Source organism: Fundulus heteroclitus, unplaced genomic scaffold, assembly GCF_011125445.2.
Source record: "Fundulus heteroclitus isolate FHET01 unplaced genomic scaffold, MU-UCD_Fhet_4.1 scaffold_127, whole genome shotgun sequence".
NCBI classification, from domain to species: Eukaryota; Metazoa; Chordata; class Actinopteri; order Cyprinodontiformes; family Fundulidae; genus Fundulus; species Fundulus heteroclitus.
The window spans coordinates 549,057-572,047 of record NW_023396539.1 but is presented as its reverse complement, the minus strand read 5'-3'; the positions used below and the strand labels follow the sequence as shown (position 1 = coordinate 572,047).

General features: G+C 39.2%; 2 protein-coding genes across 3 annotated transcripts in view; both read left to right on the top strand.

The window, feature by feature from the left end:
- The first annotated feature begins 1,553 nt into the window (after positions 1-1,553).
- On the top strand, positions 1,554-10,479 carry LOC118556257 (meprin A subunit alpha-like). 2 transcript variants are annotated; one of them, XM_036128975.1, is made up of 14 exons: positions 1,554-2,288; positions 2,366-2,390; positions 2,517-2,561; positions 2,659-2,699; positions 2,890-2,965; positions 4,534-4,651; positions 5,276-5,451; positions 5,553-5,774; positions 5,882-6,028; positions 6,145-6,360; positions 7,406-7,870; positions 9,372-9,545; positions 9,637-9,718; positions 9,802-10,479. In XM_036128975.1, the coding sequence occupies exons 1-13, from the start codon at positions 2,235-2,237 to the stop codon at positions 9,684-9,686; spliced, it is 1,809 nt and encodes a 602-aa protein (XP_035984868.1). In that variant the 5' UTR covers positions 1,554-2,234; the 3' UTR covers positions 9,687-9,718; positions 9,802-10,479. The 2 variants fall into 2 exon arrangements, with proteins under 2 accessions (XP_035984868.1, XP_035984867.1); XM_036128974.1 differs by having other exon boundaries at positions 9,799-10,477.
- Positions 10,480-14,083: 3,604 nt separating this feature from the next.
- Positions 14,084-22,991, top strand: part of mep1a.2 (meprin A, alpha (PABA peptide hydrolase), tandem duplicate 2) — a gene marked incomplete at its 5' end in the record, with an annotated part of 9,333 nt that continues 425 nt past the window's right edge. The window contains 13 exons of the mRNA XM_036128971.1: positions 14,084-14,224; positions 14,322-14,346; positions 14,431-14,484; positions 14,580-14,617; positions 14,701-14,776; positions 14,866-14,983; positions 15,166-15,341; positions 16,230-16,451; positions 18,053-18,199; positions 18,311-18,526; positions 18,679-19,125; positions 19,831-20,004; positions 20,088-20,280. Of these exons, the coding sequence (XP_035984864.1) occupies positions 14,084-14,224; positions 14,322-14,346; positions 14,431-14,484; positions 14,580-14,617; positions 14,701-14,776; positions 14,866-14,983; positions 15,166-15,341; positions 16,230-16,451; positions 18,053-18,199; positions 18,311-18,526; positions 18,679-19,125; positions 19,831-20,004; positions 20,088-20,280 (2,027 nt within the window). The remainder of the gene's footprint in view (positions 14,225-14,321; positions 14,347-14,430; positions 14,485-14,579; positions 14,618-14,700; positions 14,777-14,865; positions 14,984-15,165; positions 15,342-16,229; positions 16,452-18,052; positions 18,200-18,310; positions 18,527-18,678; positions 19,126-19,830; positions 20,005-20,087; positions 20,281-22,991) is intronic.

Genomic DNA, 22,991 nt, shown 5'->3' with positions numbered 1-22,991 from the left:
GTGTGACCATATAAACGGTACAATCTGATTGTTTATTGTTTGTTAATCCGAATACATTGCAATCTGATCGCGACATTTTGTACATGTAAACATAGCTATTGCCACAAGACAGCACTTATTACAAGCAAGCAATCCCATTTTTCTGACTTTTTGTGAACCCTTGTGAAATATCTCCTGTTACGTGTTGCTCTGTTTTACCTGTGGGTCTGCTCCTGTCTCTCCCTCACTTTGACTTCCTCTCTCAAACCCAGGATGTCCCTGCATGGCATTAAGACCTTACATATGGTAATATACAATATCAGGATTTGACTTAAAAAGATTTGAAAAAAGCAGCATCTTGTGGAGGCTTTTCTTGTACATAAAGATTTTAAGCAACTGATTTGCAGATGTATTTAGGCTGATACACTGTCAAGTCTGTTAATAGTATACCCTGAAACTGACATTAAAAGCGATCACTGACTTATTTTAAGACCTCAGCCCCAGCCCTGTACCATCCTCTTCTTTTTCTGTTTGTGCTGCGGCATTGCTGCTCCTAAACATACAAATAGATTCAGCGATGCATGTCTAAGGTACAGCTCCTGAGCATAAAGGTGGCACATTTTAAAACTAAATGGGGAAAACATTCCCCTCTCAGTTACTATGGAGTAGAATTTCACCATATACATGTGCAGAACACTACTGGGGAGTTCTATGGCAGCTAATAATCAACCCATCCCTTTAAAGTCACTGTGGTAATAATAATGAAAAAGTATCTTAAAAAAATCCACCATACATCAGTCGTCACCCGTTCACCTTTCTGATTTTATTCTATTAATAATATGAGAGGTGTTGTCCTCGTTACAATGACGTTACTTTTTTTTAAGAAAAGTAAGGACACAGTAAGTCCTGTTGTTCTTGGGTGGTGGCATTTTGCTGAAATTAGATAACAAAACATTTTTGGATGGTGTTGAAATTACTTAAATCAATGCCCATCCCATTTCACGCGATCCCCAAGAGGAGCGGAAGGTATCGGCTAAGACGGTGTTGCGCATGCACAGTTATCTAAAAAGGGATGGGAAACCTTCAGGAAAAATTGCAGACTATACCTTTAAAGCAAAACACTTAAACCTTGTTGTGTGTTTAGGTGACTTTAAAGACTTGAAAGTTTTTGTACGCATGCACATGACCCAGATGTGGCTCCTAAGATGGCACCGATGCATGTGGCAGGCTGTCTATTAATGTCAATTTTAGTCAGTCTCCTGTTGTTTCTGACCCTTGGTGCACTTAGCATTGTCTTTGCACTATATAAATAAATGTGCCTTGCCTTGCCTTGGTGTAAGCGAAATCAAGTCACTGCTGGTGTATTATCGCCGAACATTACCAGATCTAAGGCTGTTTGTAAATAATGTGGCTACATGGGAACACACAGTTTCCCCCCATTCCCTGTCGGGAATCCCAGCTCAACTACGCCAACCTCCAGAGATCTACTGCCAGTGGAAACGTCATAGTCGCTGTGGTAGACGCCTGGTGAAGCTAAAGGCCCATCTGACGCAATCCAGGGATTCTTGGCCAGTCTCTGGTGTACTTTCCATTGTGTTATTGCCTTGGCGTGTTCTGAAACTGGTGGATGGCCCATGTTGTTGGTGCAGAGGATGTGCCCTCACCCTGACGCCCAAACTTGTTCCAGCTCAGTAAGCAGGGAGCAAACTTACTTTTTGACTGTAGTCTGTCATCTGGAGCAGTTCCTGTTCATTTCAAACATGCTGTGGTGCAGCTTTTAATATAGAAATCTGTGTTGGGGAATTTTAGGCCCATCTCCAAGCTTCCTCTTGTGAGAAACGTCTATTATCATCCTTATTACTTTTTGCTAATCTGAATTATTGAGTCTCCCTTTTCATGTTTCATTTATTTATTACAAGAAAATATAGCAGTAGGGGGTTCCAAGCTTTCATGAGATGTTTTTTTTTTAAATTGACTCAACAATATCTCATGACCTTTCTAAGCTGTCATTTTATTTGACCTGAGTTAACGGAGGCCAGGAGATGTTAACAATTAGATTAGATAATGTGCTATCAGATGTGGTTTAATAGCAAACAAGCAAGTGCACATGTGAGAACCCCTCAACAATCAGTAACTGCCTGAGTCAAAGTCCTTTGGTTAGTCTTTACTGCCTCTATAAACCTGATCTCTTCTAAGACATTAGAGTCCATGCTTTAACCAAAGCAGTAGCCTTTATTCTTTCACTGTCAATCATAATGGAGAGAGGACTCTTTCTGCTTGGATTTGTGGTTTTAACCACATCATTCACTGTAAGTACTGAATATATGCAATGAGTACTATTACTGATGTTAACTGCACTGACATATACTTGCTTTGCTTTGTGCAGATACCACATCGCAGTCAAGTACACGGTATGTAAAATAGGGGGAAATTATTATTATTATGAATAATAGTAATAATAATAATAACGACAATAATAATAGGATACAGTTTGTGAGGTACATCCAAAGACTCAAACCTATGTGTATGTGTCGTAGAGGTGTATGAGAACGGCGAGGATGAGAACCCTATCCTAAACTTAGGTAAAAAAGGATGTTCCATGATTTTATAACATAAACTTTAAAAGAGAGAATCTTGATTAATTGACATAATGTTCAATATAACACGATTTTGTTGCAGGCTCCGATGCCAACCTCTTTGAGGGAGACATTTTGATTCCTGTAAGTTGTAACCAGATGATTTCTCTTTAACATAAATTACTTTATTGGGAGCTGTTGGCTCTCCAGTTCTTTAGTGACTAAAGTGCAACATCTCTTTGAGAGATGTGGGTATTTATTATGTGTTTCGATTGATGAGATTAATAATCTTGCTTTACTTAAGTGACTTTTAAACTGAGCTTTTATGTTGCAGAAAGGACGGAATGCCCTGACTGACCAAAAATATCGGTGGAAATTTCCAATCCCTTACATTCTTGGGGATGATTTAGGTGAGTTAAATTAATGTGATTGTATCAATACATATAGAAAATCAGTTTTTTCAAGATTTTTTGAGTTCTCATATTACTCATTCCTCATTAAGTTGAAATATTCCTCATTAAGTTGAAAAAAATTAATTAACAAATTCCAGAGAAATAAATGCAATAACAGTACATTAACATAGAACTATTTAAAACAGCCTCTAAACATCAACTAGTAGAGTAGAGAAATAGGAATGCACATAAAAGTTACATTGGTCGATATTTCATACATTCAAATTAGTTCCTCAACAGAATGAAAACAGAGAGTCAGTTGTGTTTAGTTTCAAATGTTTGCATGAATTAACTTTTGAATAAAAAACAGGAAACCAGGAAAAGGGGGCAGAGAGGGAGAGAGAGAGAGAAAGAGAGAGAGAGAGAATGAATGTGCAGTAAGTAAACTAAAATACTATTTTCTAAAAAAGTAAAAAGTAATTTATGAGCCATTTGATAGGAAACAGAAAGTTCCTGGAAACCAAGAAAGGTTCAGTGCAACCTGCAGTACAACACAGTGAGAGCTCTTTCATACAGTGCTGTTTAGTTACCTCATGTTATAAAGACATTAAATACCATAAGGCAAATCATACAAGCATTGTATGACAACTAAATTCGTTTGATTGCATTACAAGTAAAAAAAAAAAAAGTGTTGGCAGAACGAGTTGGTATTTATAACTCTTTGAAGCAAACTTTGTGGCTCACTTTCAAAAGAGCTGATGTCTTGGAGTAACTCTATATCTTGGAAACAATACCCGAGTAAGATGATGCAGTAAAATCTGGATCAGAATCATTCCGAATTAAACAATCCCACCAAAATATATTCTGTTGATGGGATTTTTGACAGTCCTAACCCAAACACTGATCATCTACTCACATATTTACTGGGTATTTTAGATTGGCCTGTCGTTATTCAGCTCAGAAAAATATCTTTAAAATAAGCCATCCAAACCTAAACAAAGATTCTGAAAGTCATCCTTGGTTAGTGCATTTGATCACAACTGACCATCTTTTGACCATATTTAGACATAAAAAAACTTCTTTTTGTGAAAGTGTTTTCACCATTCACTTTTTAACTGTGTTTTGGTGTTGTTTAGACACAGGGTAATGTTGATATTTTAAATATCTATTTATTAAAATTTTCTTGGGGGATTGCTTGAATAGAAGGGAGCTGGTCTTATCTTTGCAGTTTTTCTAGACCTTTTTATTCTAGGACTTAAAAGTCAGACTGGACTACCTTGTCCCGTCTGACTGTGAATCAGACTCAAGAAATTATTAGCAGATATCTTGCTTTTAAACATCAATAAATAACTTTAGAGACTATGAGTGCCGATAAAAGCCATCAGTCTTCCTCGGGTACATTTGATGATCGTATAGTTCTTGACCATGCTGCCATTTCCTTTTACATATTTTAAAGGAAAGTATTTCCAATGATATAAATCTTGTTCCAACTCAAGTGTGACAGTAATTCTAAGCTATATCAGTATATAAGTATATATAAGTTTATATTACCTTCTGTGTCCTTTGTTTATGGCTCCTCTATTCAGATCTGAATGCCAAAGGCTGCGTCCACCAGGCGTTCGAGATGTACCGTCTCAAGTCTTGCGTCGACTTCAAGCCATATGAGGGAGAGAAGACTTACATCAAGTTTGAAAAGAGGGGAGGGTATGGCAACGCTCTCCTTTCTGTTCGATTGATATGCAAAATATGGAGCAATAGCTGAAAGCTCCCTGACTCAACTGTTTATCCAACCTTTCGTCAAATCTGCCAAAACAGTGGAAGTGATACGAACTACGCCATGAAAAACTGTATTCAGTTTTATTGTTTCAGATCATCATATAAACTTGAAACCGACCCGTTAGGCAGCAAAGCAGCCCCAAACCATCACACTACCACCATCATGTTTGACCGTCTACATTAAGTTCTTTTATATATTTTTTTATAATTAGGCCTATACCTTTCAAATATTGACAATGTTGTCTCACCATCCAGAGTACAGTTTCCCAAAGGTCTTGAGGTAAACCTGAGATGGATCTCTGTGATCTTTTTGCTCTCCATTTTGTAGTTACTCACTTTATCTTTAATGGGTATGAAGTTTCTTTTCTTGGTTGGAAACATTAGACCTGACAATAAAACAAAAACCCAAGAAATCTGGAAGAAGGCAAATACCTTTTCACCGCTCTGAGACACAAGCACAAATAGAATGTATTGTACTTGACTTTTCTGTCTGTTTAAGTTTGAATTTGAAGGAGTGAAATGAATTTCAACCAAGTGTCTCTCTCCTGTCAGGTGCTTCTCCAGCGTTGGAGACCAGCAGAACGGTCAGATCTTGTCTTTGGGAACAGGCTGTGACCACAAGGCTGTAATTGAACATGAACTGCTGCACGCTCTCGGATTTTACCACGAACAGTCTCGTACAGACAGAGATGACTATGTGGATATTTGGCTGGACCAGGTGACACCAGGTACCTCTAGAACCTAAATGTTCAAAGGATGAAAAGATAGTTTGTGGTTAGTGTTTTTAAAATCTTGTGGTTGTCTGAATCAAAGTTAAAATCCTCCACAGGGCTCGAGCACAACTTCAACAAATACAACGATGACTTCATCACCGATCAAAACACGGCATATGACTACGAATCTGTCATGCATTACAGACCATTCTCCTTCAACAAGAATGACTCCATTCCCACCATCACCACCAAAATTCCAGAGTTCTACAACATCATCGGCCAGTACCTGGACTTTAGCAAGATGGACACCCTTAGGCTCAACCGAATGTATAACTGCTGTATGTATATTTGACAAAGGCAGCTTCTTATGGACCTGCTCACTACAAACGGAAAGCTCCAGATATAGATATCCAAGTTGTCAAGTTGGTATTTTGTTTCACCCTAGCTGGCCCTCTGACCCTTCTGGATCAATGTTCTTTTGAGTATGCAAGCATCTGTGGAATGATCCAGTCTTCTACTGATGATGCTGATTGGGTCCATATGAAGAGCAGCACAGGAGATGAGGATCATACGCTTCTGGGACGATGTAGAGGTCAGAGTTGAACTAGTTCACTTATAAAATCCAGCCAAAACCAAAATTCAGACAATGTTAAAAAGGAAACGCTTTAGATTATTTTTAATTAAAACTCCTCTTTCACTGGTTTTCAGATGCAGGGTACTTCATGTACTTCAATACCAGGACTGGAAACCCTCAGCAGTCTGCTCTGCTGGAATCAAGAACCCTTTACCCTAAAAGGAAGCTCCAGTGTCTGCAGTTCTTCTACAAGATAACTGGAAGCTCTCAAGACAGGCTGGTCATATGGACCAAGATGGACGATGGCACAGGCACTGTCCGCAGAATGAAGAAAATCCATACTTTTTATGGTAAATAATGGAAAACCTTTACAGTTGCTAACTGGAGTTTTACCTTGAAAAGCAGTGAGACTCCTAATCTTTTACAATTTGCATCAAGACAGTATGGGTCTGAACTCTTTCACAAGTGCACAGTTGGATAAATAGCATTCAAATGATTGTACTTTTAAAAAACTATCAAATAGTTAGCTTTTCCAACACCATTTTGATGCCATGTCAAGGTTGAAACATTTAAATAACTGCGGCTGATCGTTTTGATTGATTTCTATCGGCTGGTTTAAACAAACTTGGGCTTTAGAATTTATTCTAAGCTAATTGTTAGCGTTACCTTGCATGCACAGAGAAATTATAAAGCTGGAAACATGTAGTTAATAATATGATGGGATGATAACTTTAGCAGTTTCTTGATGTTGTCAATTCGGTTTACTGAGCTCACCACTGAGCTTACAAGACAAGAGAAAAATGGTTCCGCTACCTCTTTCAAAATGGCATACTAAGATGCCTTTGCAAATTCTCAGTTATCTGAGTCATTGCAACAGCAAACAGGCTTAAATCGAAGGCAACCAAACTTTCACTCAGTTCTTTCTGAAAACGTTTTGACCCCTATCCTGGAGCGTACTAGGCTATTATCTTTCTGGCTCAAGAGTAAGAATCAATACACAGATAAAGGTGTAACTTTTCACCTTATTGCAAGAAGGAAGAACAATATTTCTTGGAAATATCAAATTATTTCCAACCATATTTGGCACTCTACACAAAATCCTCAACCAGCAAAACTTAACTTTTTGTTCTACATGCAAAATGCTGTGAACACACCATCCCTGTGGTGAAATGTGGTGGTGACAGCTTCATGCTTTGGTAATGCTTTATATATTTATATAATATTATATGCTTATAGAAGAACAACATTACTCAACAGCTTGAGGCATGATGGCATTGTTTAGATCAACGTCCAAACATATATAAGTAAAGTTGATTAAGAGATCATATTGAACAATCTCATTAAATTAAAAAGCATTATGCTGTTTTTTAACCTTAACCTTTGCTTTCTACCTAGCGGATTCCGAGCAGTCATGGAAGATCGCCCACGTTCCATTGGAAGTAGGGGTTAAATTCCGCTATGCTTTCCAAGCCGTACGTGGAGACCCTACAGCTTCTGCTGGAGGCATCTACATAGATGACATCAGCCTGACCGAGACCCGTTGCCCAAACGCTGTGTGGACAATCCGTAACTTTTCCAGGATCATGGAAACAGCTGATGTGAACACTGTTATTGAAAGCCCTCGTTTCTACAGCCGCGAAGGCTACGGTTATGGCATACGTGTCATACCTTTGTCCAGTTACAGTGATTACACTGGAAACTATGTTGGGCTGTACTTCCACCTGGCCAGTGGGGAGAATGACGCTGTGATGAAGTGGCCAGCTGTAAATCGACAAGCCACCTTGGTGGTGATGGACCAGGACCCAGATATTTTGCAGAGGATGTCTTCTGCTCGTAGTCTCACCACTGATATGAGGACAAGTAAGTATGTCTCGCTGCCCTGAGGGAACACATAAAAGACAAAAACCATGAAACACCAACCATGATACCCGACAGCAGAATATTCATACTGCTGTCTTACTTCATCAAAAGAAATACTTATTTCATACCTCATGCAGCAATAAAGAGGTTGTATATCTATATCTGTATCTATATCTATAACCCATTAATTTATATATATGTATATGCAATAAATTGGCGACCTGTCCAGGGTGTACCCCGCCTCTATATTGCGTAGGGCTGAATGATAATTCAATAAACAATATATATCAATCGATAGACGTTTATTGTAAAAAAAACTATCTACAAAAAGTTCAATAGAGTAACAATTTACCTTCCTTTTGCATTCTAGCTATGTAGGTTAATATTACATCATTACATTACGTCATTACATCGTCCCAACCAATCAGAACACAGACCCAGGAACCAACCTCCGCCCCCTTCAAAGAGTTCAGAGAGCACGTTCTTTTTTAATTTTTAAAAACTTGCAGTTTTGGTAAAAAGTTGGTTGAATAAAGGGTTTAGTTTGAATCCAGTGTTTCTGTGTTCTGTATCTAAAAATAGGTCGCTAAGCAACAATATAAAATGGGTAGGGCTGCACTTAAAAAGTGTTTTGAATTTGTTGAATATTACTGATATCAATAAATATGATTTCCATTTTATTGATATGCGTTTTTTTGTATATCGTCCAGCCCTAATACAGTGTGCAAATGTATATAGTGGGCTTATAACATCATACAGTGTTGGTCATTGGGCAAGGTATATAGCCATGTTATATGCTTATAAAAAATGACCAAAAAACATTTAATCGTGATAAAATAAAGTTATATACACCAAGCCTTCATCCTGATAATGTTTTGATGGTCCTCTTTGTGGATAAAAATAGCCCCAGCAATGGACGCGATTACCAGATATAAACAGATGTGTTGCCATCTACCGGCAGTATTGCAGATCTATCATAATGCCGGTTTGCTTAATTAATAAAACAGTATTAAATAATGCCACACCGAGCCTGATCCTCTGCAATACATCTGCTTCAGTGAACACCAATGTTCATATTGTATTCCCAGCGACATTGCAGTCTTTTCCCTCTTGGAAACAGTGTTCGGTGCTCCTTAAAAAGATTTTAAGCTGTATTTTGTTGTAATTAGTGGACCGGAAAACACAACATTAATGTCATTTATGTAGAACTGTTTCCAAAAAACAGAAAGCATTGGGATAAGATTAGATTCTAAGGGGCACAAAGGTAGGCTAAGATGGAGATAGGCCAAATGCACTTGGTTGCAAACTTAATATTCTGGCAGTAATTGGATTGTATTTGGGAATACAGACTTTGATAAGAAATGTGGAATTTTATTGTTGCAAGATCTTTCTTCCTGTTGCATGTATAATTTCAGCTACTTGTCAGCATAGATTGTTCTACAGCATCATTTAAGCTGTGGAATCCCTTTCCGCGCTGTAATTTTGTTCTTGTTGCTTCTAGCGTCAGATGGACAGTTCTTTTGGGACAATCCCTCCAAGGTGGGCAAGTACGACCCCTCCTGTGATTGCTACAGAGGGGACTCATGGGGCTGGAGGAACTTCATCAAGCACTTTGACCTCAGGCGGCGCAATTACCTGAAGAATGATGACCTCATCATCTTCACTGATTTTGAAGGTTCAGGATTTTTTTTTACACTTGATAAGTAAAAGTTTAAATTCTTATGGGGCTACAAAGCAAATAAGACATATCTGTTTCTTCTCTGTAGACCTAACATCGCTCATTAAAACAGAAGATCCCATTGTGTCACATGAATAAGGTCATAGAGGCTTTTAAAACAGATTGAACAGGTAAGTGCATACAAATTTGATTATTATTTAATATAAGATTAACACAGATATTATTGTGAAATGTTTGTTTTCATCTGAAGCAGTTGGATGGAGTACATGCAGCTGGAATGAGGAGAAAAGTCTGAAGATTATTGGACAGGAAGTGTGATGTAATCAAAATGCATTATGAAATGTCAATAAAAGGCTTAAGGAAGTATTCAGTTTGTTGTTCCATAAATAGCTGTCATGCGGTTGTTTTGATTTGGTTAGGACCTGATGCTTTCATGGCTGCTCTAACGGAATTAAAATATAAATGACCACTCAGATCTTGGTAAAACCTGTTCAAGAATGAATGAAAGCAATTTCTTTGTCCATGCCTGGCTGTGTATTTAAAGTTAATTAGAGTTAGCTATATTTGAATAAAGGTGTGACATGCCATGCTATTTCTTTTGAGTCAATGTAAAATGTTGTCACATTTGTTTTTACCACAAATGCCCATGTACCTTATTGGGATTTTGTTATAAACCAACAAAGTTGTTCAAAACTGTGAAGTGAAAAAAATTGAGAAGGATGAGCCTACATTTGAAATATTGTGTGTGGAGGTGAACGGACTCTGACCCTTACTACAAACATGTCATCCTCACGAGGAAACGGTGGCAGCATTATGCTGTTGGGATGTTTTACTTCAGAAGAGACAGAGAAGCTGGATTCGGTTATGCATGTTTTATACATGCAATTTGTTATATACATATTGCATAAATGTATATATGTATATATTTGTATGTATGTGTATTTAATCTGAGAATAGTATGGTATGCATTCACTAATGTAAACTTTTTAGAGACGGAAGAAAAACATCCCGTCATAACAGCATATTTTATTTAGGTTTTTGATTTATGAGCTTTATTTATTTGTATTTGTATTTTTGCTGGTTAAGTTGGTTTTGTTGAATTTATGGACCCCAGGAAGAGTAGCTGCACACAACTGCCACTAATGGTCGAACAAAATACAGGGAAATCCTGGAAGAAGCTACAAAAGACTGTTTACTGGGATGGAGACGCACAACAATGGCCTTAAACATACATTACTACAGTGGCACGGTTTAAATATAAACCACATTCATATATTGGCATGGTCCAGTCAAATTCCAGTCATAAATGCTGCTAAGAAACTATTGCTAAGAAACACTTGATGGTTGCTTTTCAAAGACGGTCTTCAACCAGTCTGACTAAGCTTCTGCTATTTTGCAAAGAAAAGGTAAACATATATGCCTTATAATGTGCAAAGCTTGTAGAATTAAACCCCCAGGAAACTATTTTGTTGAGACCAAACTCAAAGGTGGTTCTAGAAAATATTGTCAAATGGGAGCTGAACAAATGCATTACTTTACTTCACAACAGTACTGCACAACAGCCAATGGCTAGAAAGCGAAGCATTGAAATTAAAGTAAAGAATAACTTAATCCATCCATCCATTTTCGATCACTCGCTACGCACCGCGCCACTGTGCAGCCAGAATAACTTCATGTTTTGTAAAAGTTGTGTCACTGTTTTCCCATGATTAACAAATTAAATGAAATACATAATGATATTCGCCAAATGCCAGGGTAGATAGTCACTCTTCTGATGTGTGTTGCATCTCACCCTCAAGGTCCATCAGATCTCCACTGGGTCGGGTAACGTCTAAGCTAATACCGCATAAGTCTGATTTGGCTAAAATTAGGGGACCTGGATACCCATGGGAGGACTTCCAACATGATTTACAGCACAAAGTAAATGAGTACATGTAGTGTATGTGGATGAGCGTTGACTTACTAAAAGATTGAATCAGAATACTGTCCCAGGGCTAAGACCAGAGATGGACAACTCTGATCTTCATGAGCTGTGTGCTCCATCTGAATACCATTAATAATAGCTTCAAGTTCCTGCTCCTAGCCCCTGTTCCTTTGACCCTTTTCCTTTCATGGGGTCAACAGTAAGAACTCTATCATGGGGCGGAAAGGAGCTTGGGACTGCTGTGCCAAATTCAGACTTTAACTCTGTTGTCATTACGTGACGGAAATGGACATGGATGATTTGAGTCAAACCCGGGCCTGCAACTTTCCCAAAATGATCAACAAAGTGAGCAATCTCCTCTCTATGGACAATTTCGTTGATTTCTGTGAGAGGGCTGTGCTGATACGTCATGTCATGCAAAGAATTGTGGGATACCTAAAGGGTTCTTAGCACCGGTAAGGGACGCCGCGGGGTTCCTTGGCAAAACTAGCCGCGAGGGGGAGCACACAGGCTACTTTTCCCACCTCCTTCCTTACTCACTGCCAGGGATGGGCACAAATACATCAAAATGTATTTCCAAATAAAATAACAAATACCCACCTTAAAAATGTATCAAAATAAAATACCGTATTTTTGTATTTTCAAAATACTACAAAATACTTCATTCTAAGAGCCCTTTTCTTCTATCCCTTCACTTGTACACTATCTGAAAGCAAGAGACTCCTTCAATAATCAGTCAACAGATATGCTGACTCCTTATGTTAGACACCCCAATATAAACCTCTGCCCTGAGAAATGTTCAGTAACTCAAGGAGCCCTTCCTTAAGTATACTTATTTACTCTATTGGTGGAATAGATTGCCCGCTATGAATCAGTGACAATAACTCAAAGACAAACAATCCAAATAGATGATTTATTTAGACATTTAAACTGATAAGCATTTTAACATTTTAAGTGATTTTACACCATCACTACCACAGTGCACAAACCTGATCAATGTAAATACCAAAAAATGTAAAAATAAAAAATCTGGTTTTCACATTAATACTGTAAAACATTTAAAAAAGAAAGGAAAATCGCAAACTCAAGTGTTGCGATCTAAGCTTGTGAACTCAACTTGTAAGCCTTGTGCTGTGTAACCTTACCTTGTCTAAACTGTTGGTCAAAAGAAGTACTCTAGTCTAAAAAAAGCCACATTTTAGTTATTCTCACTGCTTGAAATGAGAAGTATAGCCTAAGCATGTTAGATCTGTTGCATGAATGGCAGAGATAACTCAAACTCCCTTTCTACAGTCATCTAAACAAGGCAATCAAATTCCAGGACAAGCATAAATTACTTTTTTTTTAATTGTTGGATAATCTTATCTGGTGCCAATTAAGCATTTCTCAATTTTGGATTAAAAAGCAAAGTAACTTCAGTTACTGAGAATTGTATCGAGTAAAATATTACTGAAACTGTAGTGGTAATGCCTTACATTACTAACCTGACTCTCGCCAGACGTATGTCGCTCTGCCTAGCTTCACTCACATACATCTGGGACATCTCCCATAGAAAGTGATTTCTCCAACCAATTTTATTGTCTGACCAATCAGGACGCAGGGCTGGAGTTTCATAGATGTGACGTAGTGGAGATGCGACCATGACGGGAGACTGTTTTGATAGCAATGGCGGCTCGTTGAGGAAGCAAGCGTTAACATTGATGCTGCTATTTCTTCCGTGTTGTCCAATCTACCTAATATTGTTTCATTAAAAGAACATCAGAGAACGGCTCTGAAGGCTTTTGTTGGTGGAAACCATGTTTTCGCCCTTCTCCCGACGGGATTTGGCAAGTTTTGTTTTCCGGGGAGCGCCCGCGTCCGCAGGGGTGAGGGGGGTGGGGGGGTGGTGGGGTTAGCGGTTAGCGCGAACCATATTAGGAGGCCTTTAGTCCTCAACGCGGTCGGCCCAGGATCGACTCCGACTCGTGGCACTTTGCCGCCTGTCTTCCCCCCTCTTCCTGTCAGCTCACTGTCAATAAAACGCGTACCACTAGAGCCACAAACACATAAAAAAAAAAGGCAAAAAAAAGTTTTTGGTGGCTGGGAAGTGACTGAACACAGTGGGGAATGAGTGAAAACTCCAAAAACAAAACCCAAAGCATGACATTATACCTACTTGGGTCATATCAACTCCTAAAGTACTAAACATTTTACTTATTCATCACTGTTCTGCACCTGTAATAAAAAACATCCAAATTGAGCTTTATCTGCACTTAGCATGTGTAGGTGCAGATATGAAGTAAACAACCAAAAAAAGCAGAGGTAAAACAATTTGGATTTTACAATTTGTAGAAAGTACTGCCTTAATTCAAAACTGTATTAGACAAAAGAGGATTCAGCTTTCTAACTACAAAAGCACCCAAACTCAGAGTTATAATGAACTTGCAGCTTTGCAGACATCAAAATGGCTTCATATCATTCTGTAGGGTTTTTTTGTACACATCTTTGGTAGATGTCTTACAGTTTATGACAGTTATCACCTCCACATGCCATAACAACCCATCTTGTCATGCACTGCTGATGCCTCGTCAGCTGTAAAAGCTGCACAGGACGCAGTTAAAATCTGTTACTCATTACAAATGATCACCCTGATCAAAGTTCCTCCACGGCCGCTTTCTTGGTGGGCATTTTTGTTATTGTTCGGTTCAACATGGGCTCTGGAAGTAGTTTAAGAAAAACTGCTCTTCTGATTGGAGTTGTTCTTGTTTTAAAGGTAAGGGGCATTAAAGAATCTCAGTTCTCTATAAAAAGTTGACATTAATGTTTTGCCTGAGCATTCATATTAAGAAGACCATCTTGTTGTGTGTTAGGTGCAGGCTGCTCCGACATTGACCGGTTGGTCTCTAGAAACCTTATGATCCACAGTAATCAAGGTATTTACAACTTTTTTTTTGTTCTAATACTGTCTTCATTGTTTAGAAGATGAAGCAGATGCTGGTGAACTCAGGGATGACATTCTGGAAATTAACAGAGGTATTCTTTCTTTTATTTCCCCCCTGCACTAATGCAGTCCAATGGCATTAAGTATTTATTAACAAACTATTATCATTTTATCACTGACATTTCAGGACTGACAGATCTGTTTGAGGGAGACATTGCTGTCAATGTAAGTGCACGGAAGGGTTGCGGAGCGACGTGTTGGTCGGGAAATCACATGTTGATATTCAGTGCCTGCTATGTATTCTGCAGCCAAAAAGAAACGCAATCCTTGACGAAACAAGAAGATGGAAGTTCCCCATACCTTACATCTTAACTGATTCCTTAGGTACACTGTGCACACTTAACGCAAACTGCCAGGATATAGTTTCATAAAACAGTCCTGATTTTGAAATGACTTCCTTCTTTGAAATTTAGATTTAAATGCTAAGGGTGTGATCCTTCAAGCATTTGAGGAATACCGCTTGAGATCCTGCGTGGACTTTAAACCCTATGAGGGAGAGTCCACCTACATATCCTTCGTCAAGCTCTCTGGGTGAGAGACTGGTTTTATATGGAGCTAGGTTGTTGCTTAAGTTTATGGACTAGTGGTTAAGTAATACACGACGAAGGTGCTGATTTATCCAATTAAATCACCCAAAACAAACTCAGTGATAGTAACTCAATACAAACAGAAGAATTTATCATGATTTAATGCTTTGACCGTTAACCGTGCAGCTGCTGGTCATATGTTGGAGATGATGGAACAGGCCAGAACGTGTCCATTGGAGCCAGGTGTGACACCAAGGCTATAGTGGAACATGAGCTTCTCCATGCTTTGGGCTTCTACCATGAGCAGTCTCGCTCAGACAGAGATGACTATGTCAAAATCTGGTGGGATGAGATTGAAGAAGGTAGGTGCCTGTTGCTTCCAGAACATAGGTGTTGTAGCAGAAGAATTTTAGTTTCTATTTGATAGAACTATCCAAGCAGTGAAGATGTGTGTAGCCAACAACTTGAAGTTGAACTTTTCAGTTTTTTTCTTTTGTAGCACAGTAATTTTTGCTAATTAGTTTGATTAACATTGTTTGGAGTGTATATTACGGTTGTGATGATGGATTGATGGATTAATACATAAACAGATTCTGATATCATAAATGCATGATAGTTAGAAAACAAAAAAATATTTTGTTCTTTGTTCAACTATGAAGAAAATATTAATAAATCTTTCAAAAATAAAAACACTTAAAAAAAAGTATCCAAAGTAAAAATAAAACACAGGTAAAAATGACACGTAGAGCTTAAACAGCAGCTTACAGATCCTGTTCCTGTATTCACATTATCATTACCATATGAATGGAACATTAGTAGAACCTTTGGAAAAGTAATAGCCAGCATATTCTTACTCATGAAACATAGCATAATTTAATTAAATTATGCTTAAACTCTATTACTTTAAGCATGGATTTAAAACAGACAGCAGCTAGGACTTAACCAGCTTATTTTTTTGTCCTGCCAGTTATGTTTATATTTGGACGTCGCGGCTCATAGTTGTTCCAGCTATGTGTCGTGTTAAACAATGCAGACGTAAAACCTTTTTTCAGATGTTTCTTTGTCCACCATTCCTGTAGTTGGATAAAAAACTGTAGTGTTTCTAAACTGCAGATATGAACTTACAGCTGAAACTGTAGTCTATCTGTGCTGTCCATGCTGTTTTAACAGCATATCACTTCAGGTTATCTACTGATCATTCATGATCATATTCCTCCCATGTTGGTAACGCTGTAACTCTATCTCTACAGGAAAGGAGCACAATTTCGTGAAATATGAGGACGATTTCATCACTGATCTGAACACCCCGTATGATTATGAGTCCATCATGCATTACAGACCGTTGTCCTTTAACAAGAATGAAAGCATCCCCACAATTACAACCACCATACCATACTTCAATGATGTCATTGGTCAGCGGCTGGACTTCAGTGAAGTAGACATCACCAGGCTTAACCGCATGTATGACTGTGGTGGGTATTTATACTTTATGACAGATTACAGATTTCCTAATGTTCATTCATCAGATAAGTGATATCTTTATGTGTCTGAGCTACTCTCTACAATGTAAAAGTTTTCACTGCTGGCTGAGGTCAAACAAGGGTTCTATATCTATTTTAAAGCATCACTTTACATTGCCTTGTTACTGAAAAGTGTTTTTATATATATATATAAACCTGCCTTGCCTTGCCTAATGAGTGCGAATGGATGGAATCTAGAACAGAAATCTGCTTTATATGAAAATACCAGAAGGGTTTGTCATCAGTCACCTCTATAGTCTCAGGAGAAAATACACCCCCACACTAATGCCGCAATTGTAGTCTATTTAATTTAGTAATTAGCAAGCAGCTAGCAAGTAAATAAACCTAATGAGTTGTATTAAACAGATAATTGTCAAGTGACATAGTGCAACAGCTAAAACATCAAAGTCTGAAAACATGTTAGCTCCCTGTTTCATCTCTCATACTTGAGCAGCTAAAACTGGAACAAATGGAATTGACTGACCCAGTGGGTTGCAACAAAACAAACAAAACAAGAACATGCTTTGGGAATTAATTCTTTTTTTACATGTCCTGTCTGGCAGTGTAGCACTCAGAATTGCGATCTTAATTCCAAAGAGAGCCCAACAGATTTACTTTCACAAGTGGAGCATTACTGCTTTTGTGCTCACTATAATGCTGTGTGATTTAATACTGCATACAAGGGTTCAGAGTCTTCTTATGCACAACTAAGCACTAGAAATATATGAAACACCACAAAAATCTCCCTAGACATTAACAATATTGTATTATGTTTGCTTTGAGTGTGTGTATTATGTGTAGCACAGAAAAAAGCACAGCATAATTTCCAGCTCTTTTTTATATCCCTTTAGTTGCTGTACAAAATAACTTTTCATCTTTATTTGAAAAATGGAAATAGTGTAACGCTGTTTTAAATTTTTTTGTCATTCATGTTAATGCATTTACAAATGTTGCTTTAAAAATATGAAATGAAAACGCTTGTGTAGTGTCCAAGTCCTGTTACATTGAAGGAATATGGTATTTATTTTGTCCTGTTGTGTATATTGCATGAGCATATTGCTTCCCCCCCCCCCTTCTTAATGATGTCCTGACCATCTTTGGCTGAATGTTTAATTATCTATTGTCAGACAGGGAGTTTCCCCAATGTTAAAATAAAAAAATAAACAAATAATGTGAATTACTTATGAAATATGTGTTCTCTGCTGTTGAAGTCACTCCAAGCATTCAGGTTGCTGAGGTGAGCGAATCAGTGTAAAAACAAAAGGTTGCGTGTTCTGTAGAGTTAGGCACCAGAGGCCTGAGACAGGGTCACCCCTCGGTGGTGTTGGTGCATATGTGACATATACTGTTTCTCATACCATACAATTTTTAACTTGTCGGAAAAATCTGTGTCAGCCAGGCTTAGCTGGAGATCAAACAATGTGTGATATACGTCTCAGTTAAACGCTATAGACACTCAAAAGTGTAGCTTTGAATAATTCAGTCTAAAATGGAGGTTGAGAAGTCCCTGCTTTATTGAAGTTGTATTTTGCTTGGTGTTGATCATGTTTCAGCTGAAACACATACTCTCTTGGATCAGTGCTCCTTTGAGCTCATAAACATTTGTGGAATGATCCAGAATGAGGAGGACAATGCAGACTGGGTCCAGACGTTGAGCAGTCCAAGTAATGAAGATCATACCCTGGGAGGACGTTGCAGAGGTACAGTAAAGGTTTCAAAGTCATAAAAGCAGGGCGACAAAGCCATTAGAAGCAAAATAAAAGTACACAAATAACCATGTGTCGTTCACCGAATTATGATCTCTTTTTCAGATTCTGGCTACTTTATGAAGTTTGACACATCTTCTGGTGCAGCCGGCAGCAGTGCCTTGCTGGAGTCACGTATCCTCTATCCGAAGAGAGGCGAACAGTGCCTCCAGTTCTTCTACAAGATGACAGGAGCGGCTGGGGACAAACTGGTGATATGGATCAGAAGTGATGACGGGACAGGGGCTGTGAACACTGTCACAAAGATCCACACCATTACAGGTATACTTCACTTGAATTGAAAATGAAGTTGCATTAAATCTGGAAGATCAATAATATACCGTAACTTTGTGTTTTATTAGTGACTGGGTTTAGCACGTGACTGATAAAAGTAACCTTTAAGAATAACAACTACTTATTTATTGGGTTCCTAGGTGATGGAGATGATGCCTGGAAAATAGCTCATGTAACTCTCAAAGCCTCCAAAAAGTTCCGTTACATCTTCCAAGGAATCAGAGGATCATCCGGCTCCACGGGCGCCATCTTACTCGATGACATCACTCTCACTGAGACTGTGTGCCCCAGTCTTGTCTGGCAAATCCACAACTTCACCGGTGTTCTTGCCACCACTCCCCTCGGCACGCCTGTTAAAAGCAAATGCGTTTATAGCTCGGAGGGCTACTCATTTGGAGTCAGCGTTTACCCCAATGGAAGACAAAGTGATTACCCGGATTATGCTGCCGTGACCGTGCATCTCTGCAGTGGGGAAAACGACGGAGTGATGCAGTGGCCAGCCGAAAACAGGCAGGCCACCGTTGTGATGCTGGATCAGGATCCAGATGTTACGCTGAGGATGTCTTCCACGAGAAGCTTCACCACAGGTAGGCAGAGATAGTTAAAAAGTTTACTAGATAAATTTAGTCGTTTACGACCCGTTTACGTATTTAATTGATAGGTCAAGGAGCTCTGTTAGTAGGTCGGTTAGTAATTCCAAGGCTTCTTCAAATGCGGCCCACAAATGTGGCCTTCTTTTCCCTAGATTTGAAGGATGCGTCCGACATATCCTTTATGGCTAATTCTATCCCATGATTCATTGGGGTTTGAAGAGAACTGTTTAACCAAAAACAGCAATGGGGGAGAGGAGTGAAAAGCTGTGAATAAAGTTGGAAATGTTACGCTTTCTGTGACATAAAATTTTAAAAAGGTTTTAGGTGAGAATTTAGCTGTTGAAACCTGAAATACCTGTTGATCACTTAATTAATATTGAAAGTGCAGATTGGTCTAATTCCTTTGCTGAAATTAGATAATTAATATAAAGCACGTTATTTAATTTCAGGGTTAGATGTTTTTCCTCCACTAGGTAAAACTAACAGCACTTATTTGTCATTCAACAGATTTTTCTATTTAACCTTGTCCCGTTTTCTAAAGAGCTGGGCTTGTTTTTATATTTCGCTGCACCGTGTTGCCTTTCTTGATCAAAACCATAGTTTATACATTTGATCAGTTGTGGTCCGACATTATTAAAGTATAACAATGTTCTGAGTTGTTCAACCTTGATTTAATTTCTTTACCAATTTGCAACATAGACAACAGTACTCGCTGGAACAAGCCGACTGCCACGTCAGGAGCAGTCTGGGACGAGAGCTGCCAGTGCTACAGAGGTCAAGATTACGGTTGGAGCACGTTCATTTCTCACAGCCATCTACAGCGGAGGAGCTTCCTTAAGAATGATGACCTCATCATAACTGCTGATTTCAACGGTTAGGATCATAAACACATTTCTTCTGAGGTATATATTTCTGACACGTGGTCTAACATGTTAATTAAACTGTCATTTCATCAGATTTGACCCACTTGATCAATACGGAAGTACCAGTCAAACACGCCGAGCTCACAGACCAAAAGGAAGACCCTGAAGTGGCAATGAGACAGGAAGCCCCAAAGCACAGGGAGGCACGTGCTGCTAGTCCCTGCCACCCTAACCCTTGTTTAAATGGAGGCGCATGTGTGGAGGCTGCTGGGGAAGCCTCGTGCAGGTTTGTGGTTTCATGTTGCAGATAGGTATGACATCCTAGCTCATGCAGCCTTGTTCGATACCCGCTCAGTCCTGCTCAGTAACCTCTTTCAGCAACCTGTGGGAGTCCCTAGAAATTATGCTAATACTGAAAAAACTCAAATACTTGCAAAAGCGTTCATATCCTTTGGACCTTTTTACGTTGTGACTTGTCTCCACAAACTTAGATTTACTTTTATGGAATCTTATGTATTCGATAATCACAAAGTAAGACGTAATTCTGAATAGAATAGAATAGAATAGACATACATTTATTTGTCCCACAATGGGGGAAATTCTACAATGGCAAAAAAAAAAGAAAAAGAAAAAAAACTTTATTGTCCCACAGAGGGGAAATTGGTCACCGTGTTGTACCCATCCTTTAGGGAACAGTGGGCTGCCTACACAAGTGGCACCTAGTGAGCAGCCTAGGGCTAAGGGTCCTATCCAGGGACCCATGGTGCCAGTATGCCAGGATCAAACTCCATACTTGCAGCCTTCTCAGAATGCAACCGCGCTGCTCTAAGCACTAGGTTATTTCTCTCTCTCTCTTGCTTCCCCCCCCCCCCAAACAAGTAGACACGATGACACTAGACTTACACACAAGATTAATTAATATGAAAAAAGCTAAATTTAAAGTTAAGCTGTACAACAGAAGGGAAAATACTGTGCAATTCCTAATAGATAACAGGGCCTGTTGAGATGAATATGAACATTCAAGTTGAAAAAGAAGCAAAACAGCAGTCAATTGTAGAATGATGTAAAAAAAAAACAACTTTGGAATTTGCCTAAATGTACAGACACTCCCTGAGAGGGTTAAAACGTGTGCAAATGGACATTAGCATTAAAGATGACAGATTAAATTATTTTTGATTAGATCAAAAACCTGTGGAACCAGTGGCATCTTGTTAACAGTTATTGAGTTTGTTGTGAGCAGCAGAGATTATAAAATCTAACAGCAGCTGGGAGGAAGGATCTGTGGAAGCGCTCCTTTGAGCATCTAAGGTGCCAGTCTGCCACTGAAAGAGCTCTCCAGCTCTGCAACAGCTCCATGCACGGGATGGGAGACATTGTCCATCACGGGATGTTGGTACATCTTCTGTACTTTTGTACTTTTGAAACACACAATTGTGAAGTGCATTTGTGTTCCGTTCCATTTAGCCTGATACACTTAAATAAAATACAGTGCTAAAAATTGTCTTCATTTAAAGAAAGAAGAAATAATTAATTTCTATGCTGTGTCTAGTAATTGAATGCTGATCCACTACTACAGTTTTTCCCAATCCTGGTCCTCAAGGCACACTGCCCTGCATTTTTTTAAATGTTTCCCTGCTTTAACACACCCGATTCAGATGATTGCAGATCAGTGAAAGCCTGTTAATCAGCCAATAGTCACCCGGAGAACCAGACCATTTTGATCCCCTCAGGAGGTGCAGTAACCTGGCCATTGTTGACCCTCTGGGAGTACTTGGAACCAGAAGCTTGAAGGGCCTGGTTAACCATGACCCACTCTGGGAACATAGGAGCTTTAAGACGTGGGCCAACCTTGATCCTTTCTAGGAATGCTGGGATTAAAGCTCTGAGAGGGATGTGGAATCATGGAGTTACACTATCTCTGTAGACTCAAGGACTGGTCAGGACTCTGTAGAGGTGAATACTTTTGAAGATGACGACAAAGAAAAACTCTTTTAGAACAGGAAGAAATCTCTAGCACAGCGTGAGAGGCCATCTGCTGCAGACACATAAAAAAAAGCAAAGCAGACGTTTCAGTTAAAGAGGAAACTGAGTACACTCGGATATTGGTAGTGGTTGCTCTCTCAATGGAATGAGAAACAGCTAAAAACATAACTAGCCAGTGGTTTTATCTATAACAGGGGACTCCAACTCTAGTCCTTAAGAGCCACACTGCAACTTTCAGACACTTCCCTGCTCCAGCACACCTGAATGAGAAGAATGGCTCATTGCCAGGGTTCTGCAGAACCTGATGTCATGCTGAGGAGGTAATTCAGCCTCATATGACAAGTGAATTGGACAGTGGATTTTGGACTGGAATTAGAGAACCTTTACCCATGAGATGTCCAAAGAGAAATTGCCCTTTCTAAATGATCTTTCTACCATCTATTACAGGAGGCCAAACAGAGTAACAGGGTGTCTTTTTGTTCCTCTGTTGCCACAACTACTTTTTTGTTGCTCTTGTCAACCAGCTCACACAAGACCGTATGCAAAAGGGATCTACCGTCCACAGTGGACATCCATTTAGTCAATGCAGTTCGATCAGGGACACAAGAGGAGGAGAATGGACTAATATCCATCCATCCATTTTCCAACACGCTTATCCCTATTAGGGTTGCGAAGGGTGCTGGTGCCTATCTCCAGCTGTCAATGGGCGAGAGGCGGGGTACACCCTGGACAGGTTGGCAGCCTATCGCAGCAACACTGAGACAAACAGGACAAACAACCATTCACACACACTCACACCTAAGGAGAATTTAGAGAGGCCGATTAACCTAACAGTCATGTTTTTGGACTTTGGGAGGAAGCCAGAGTACCCGGAGAGAACCCACGCATGCACAGGGAGAACATGCAAACTCCATGCAGAAAGACCCAGGGCAAGGGTAGGACTGGAACCCAGGACCTTCTTGCTGCATGGCACTGTGCCGCTGTGCAGCCCTAAGGACTAATATATGAACACAA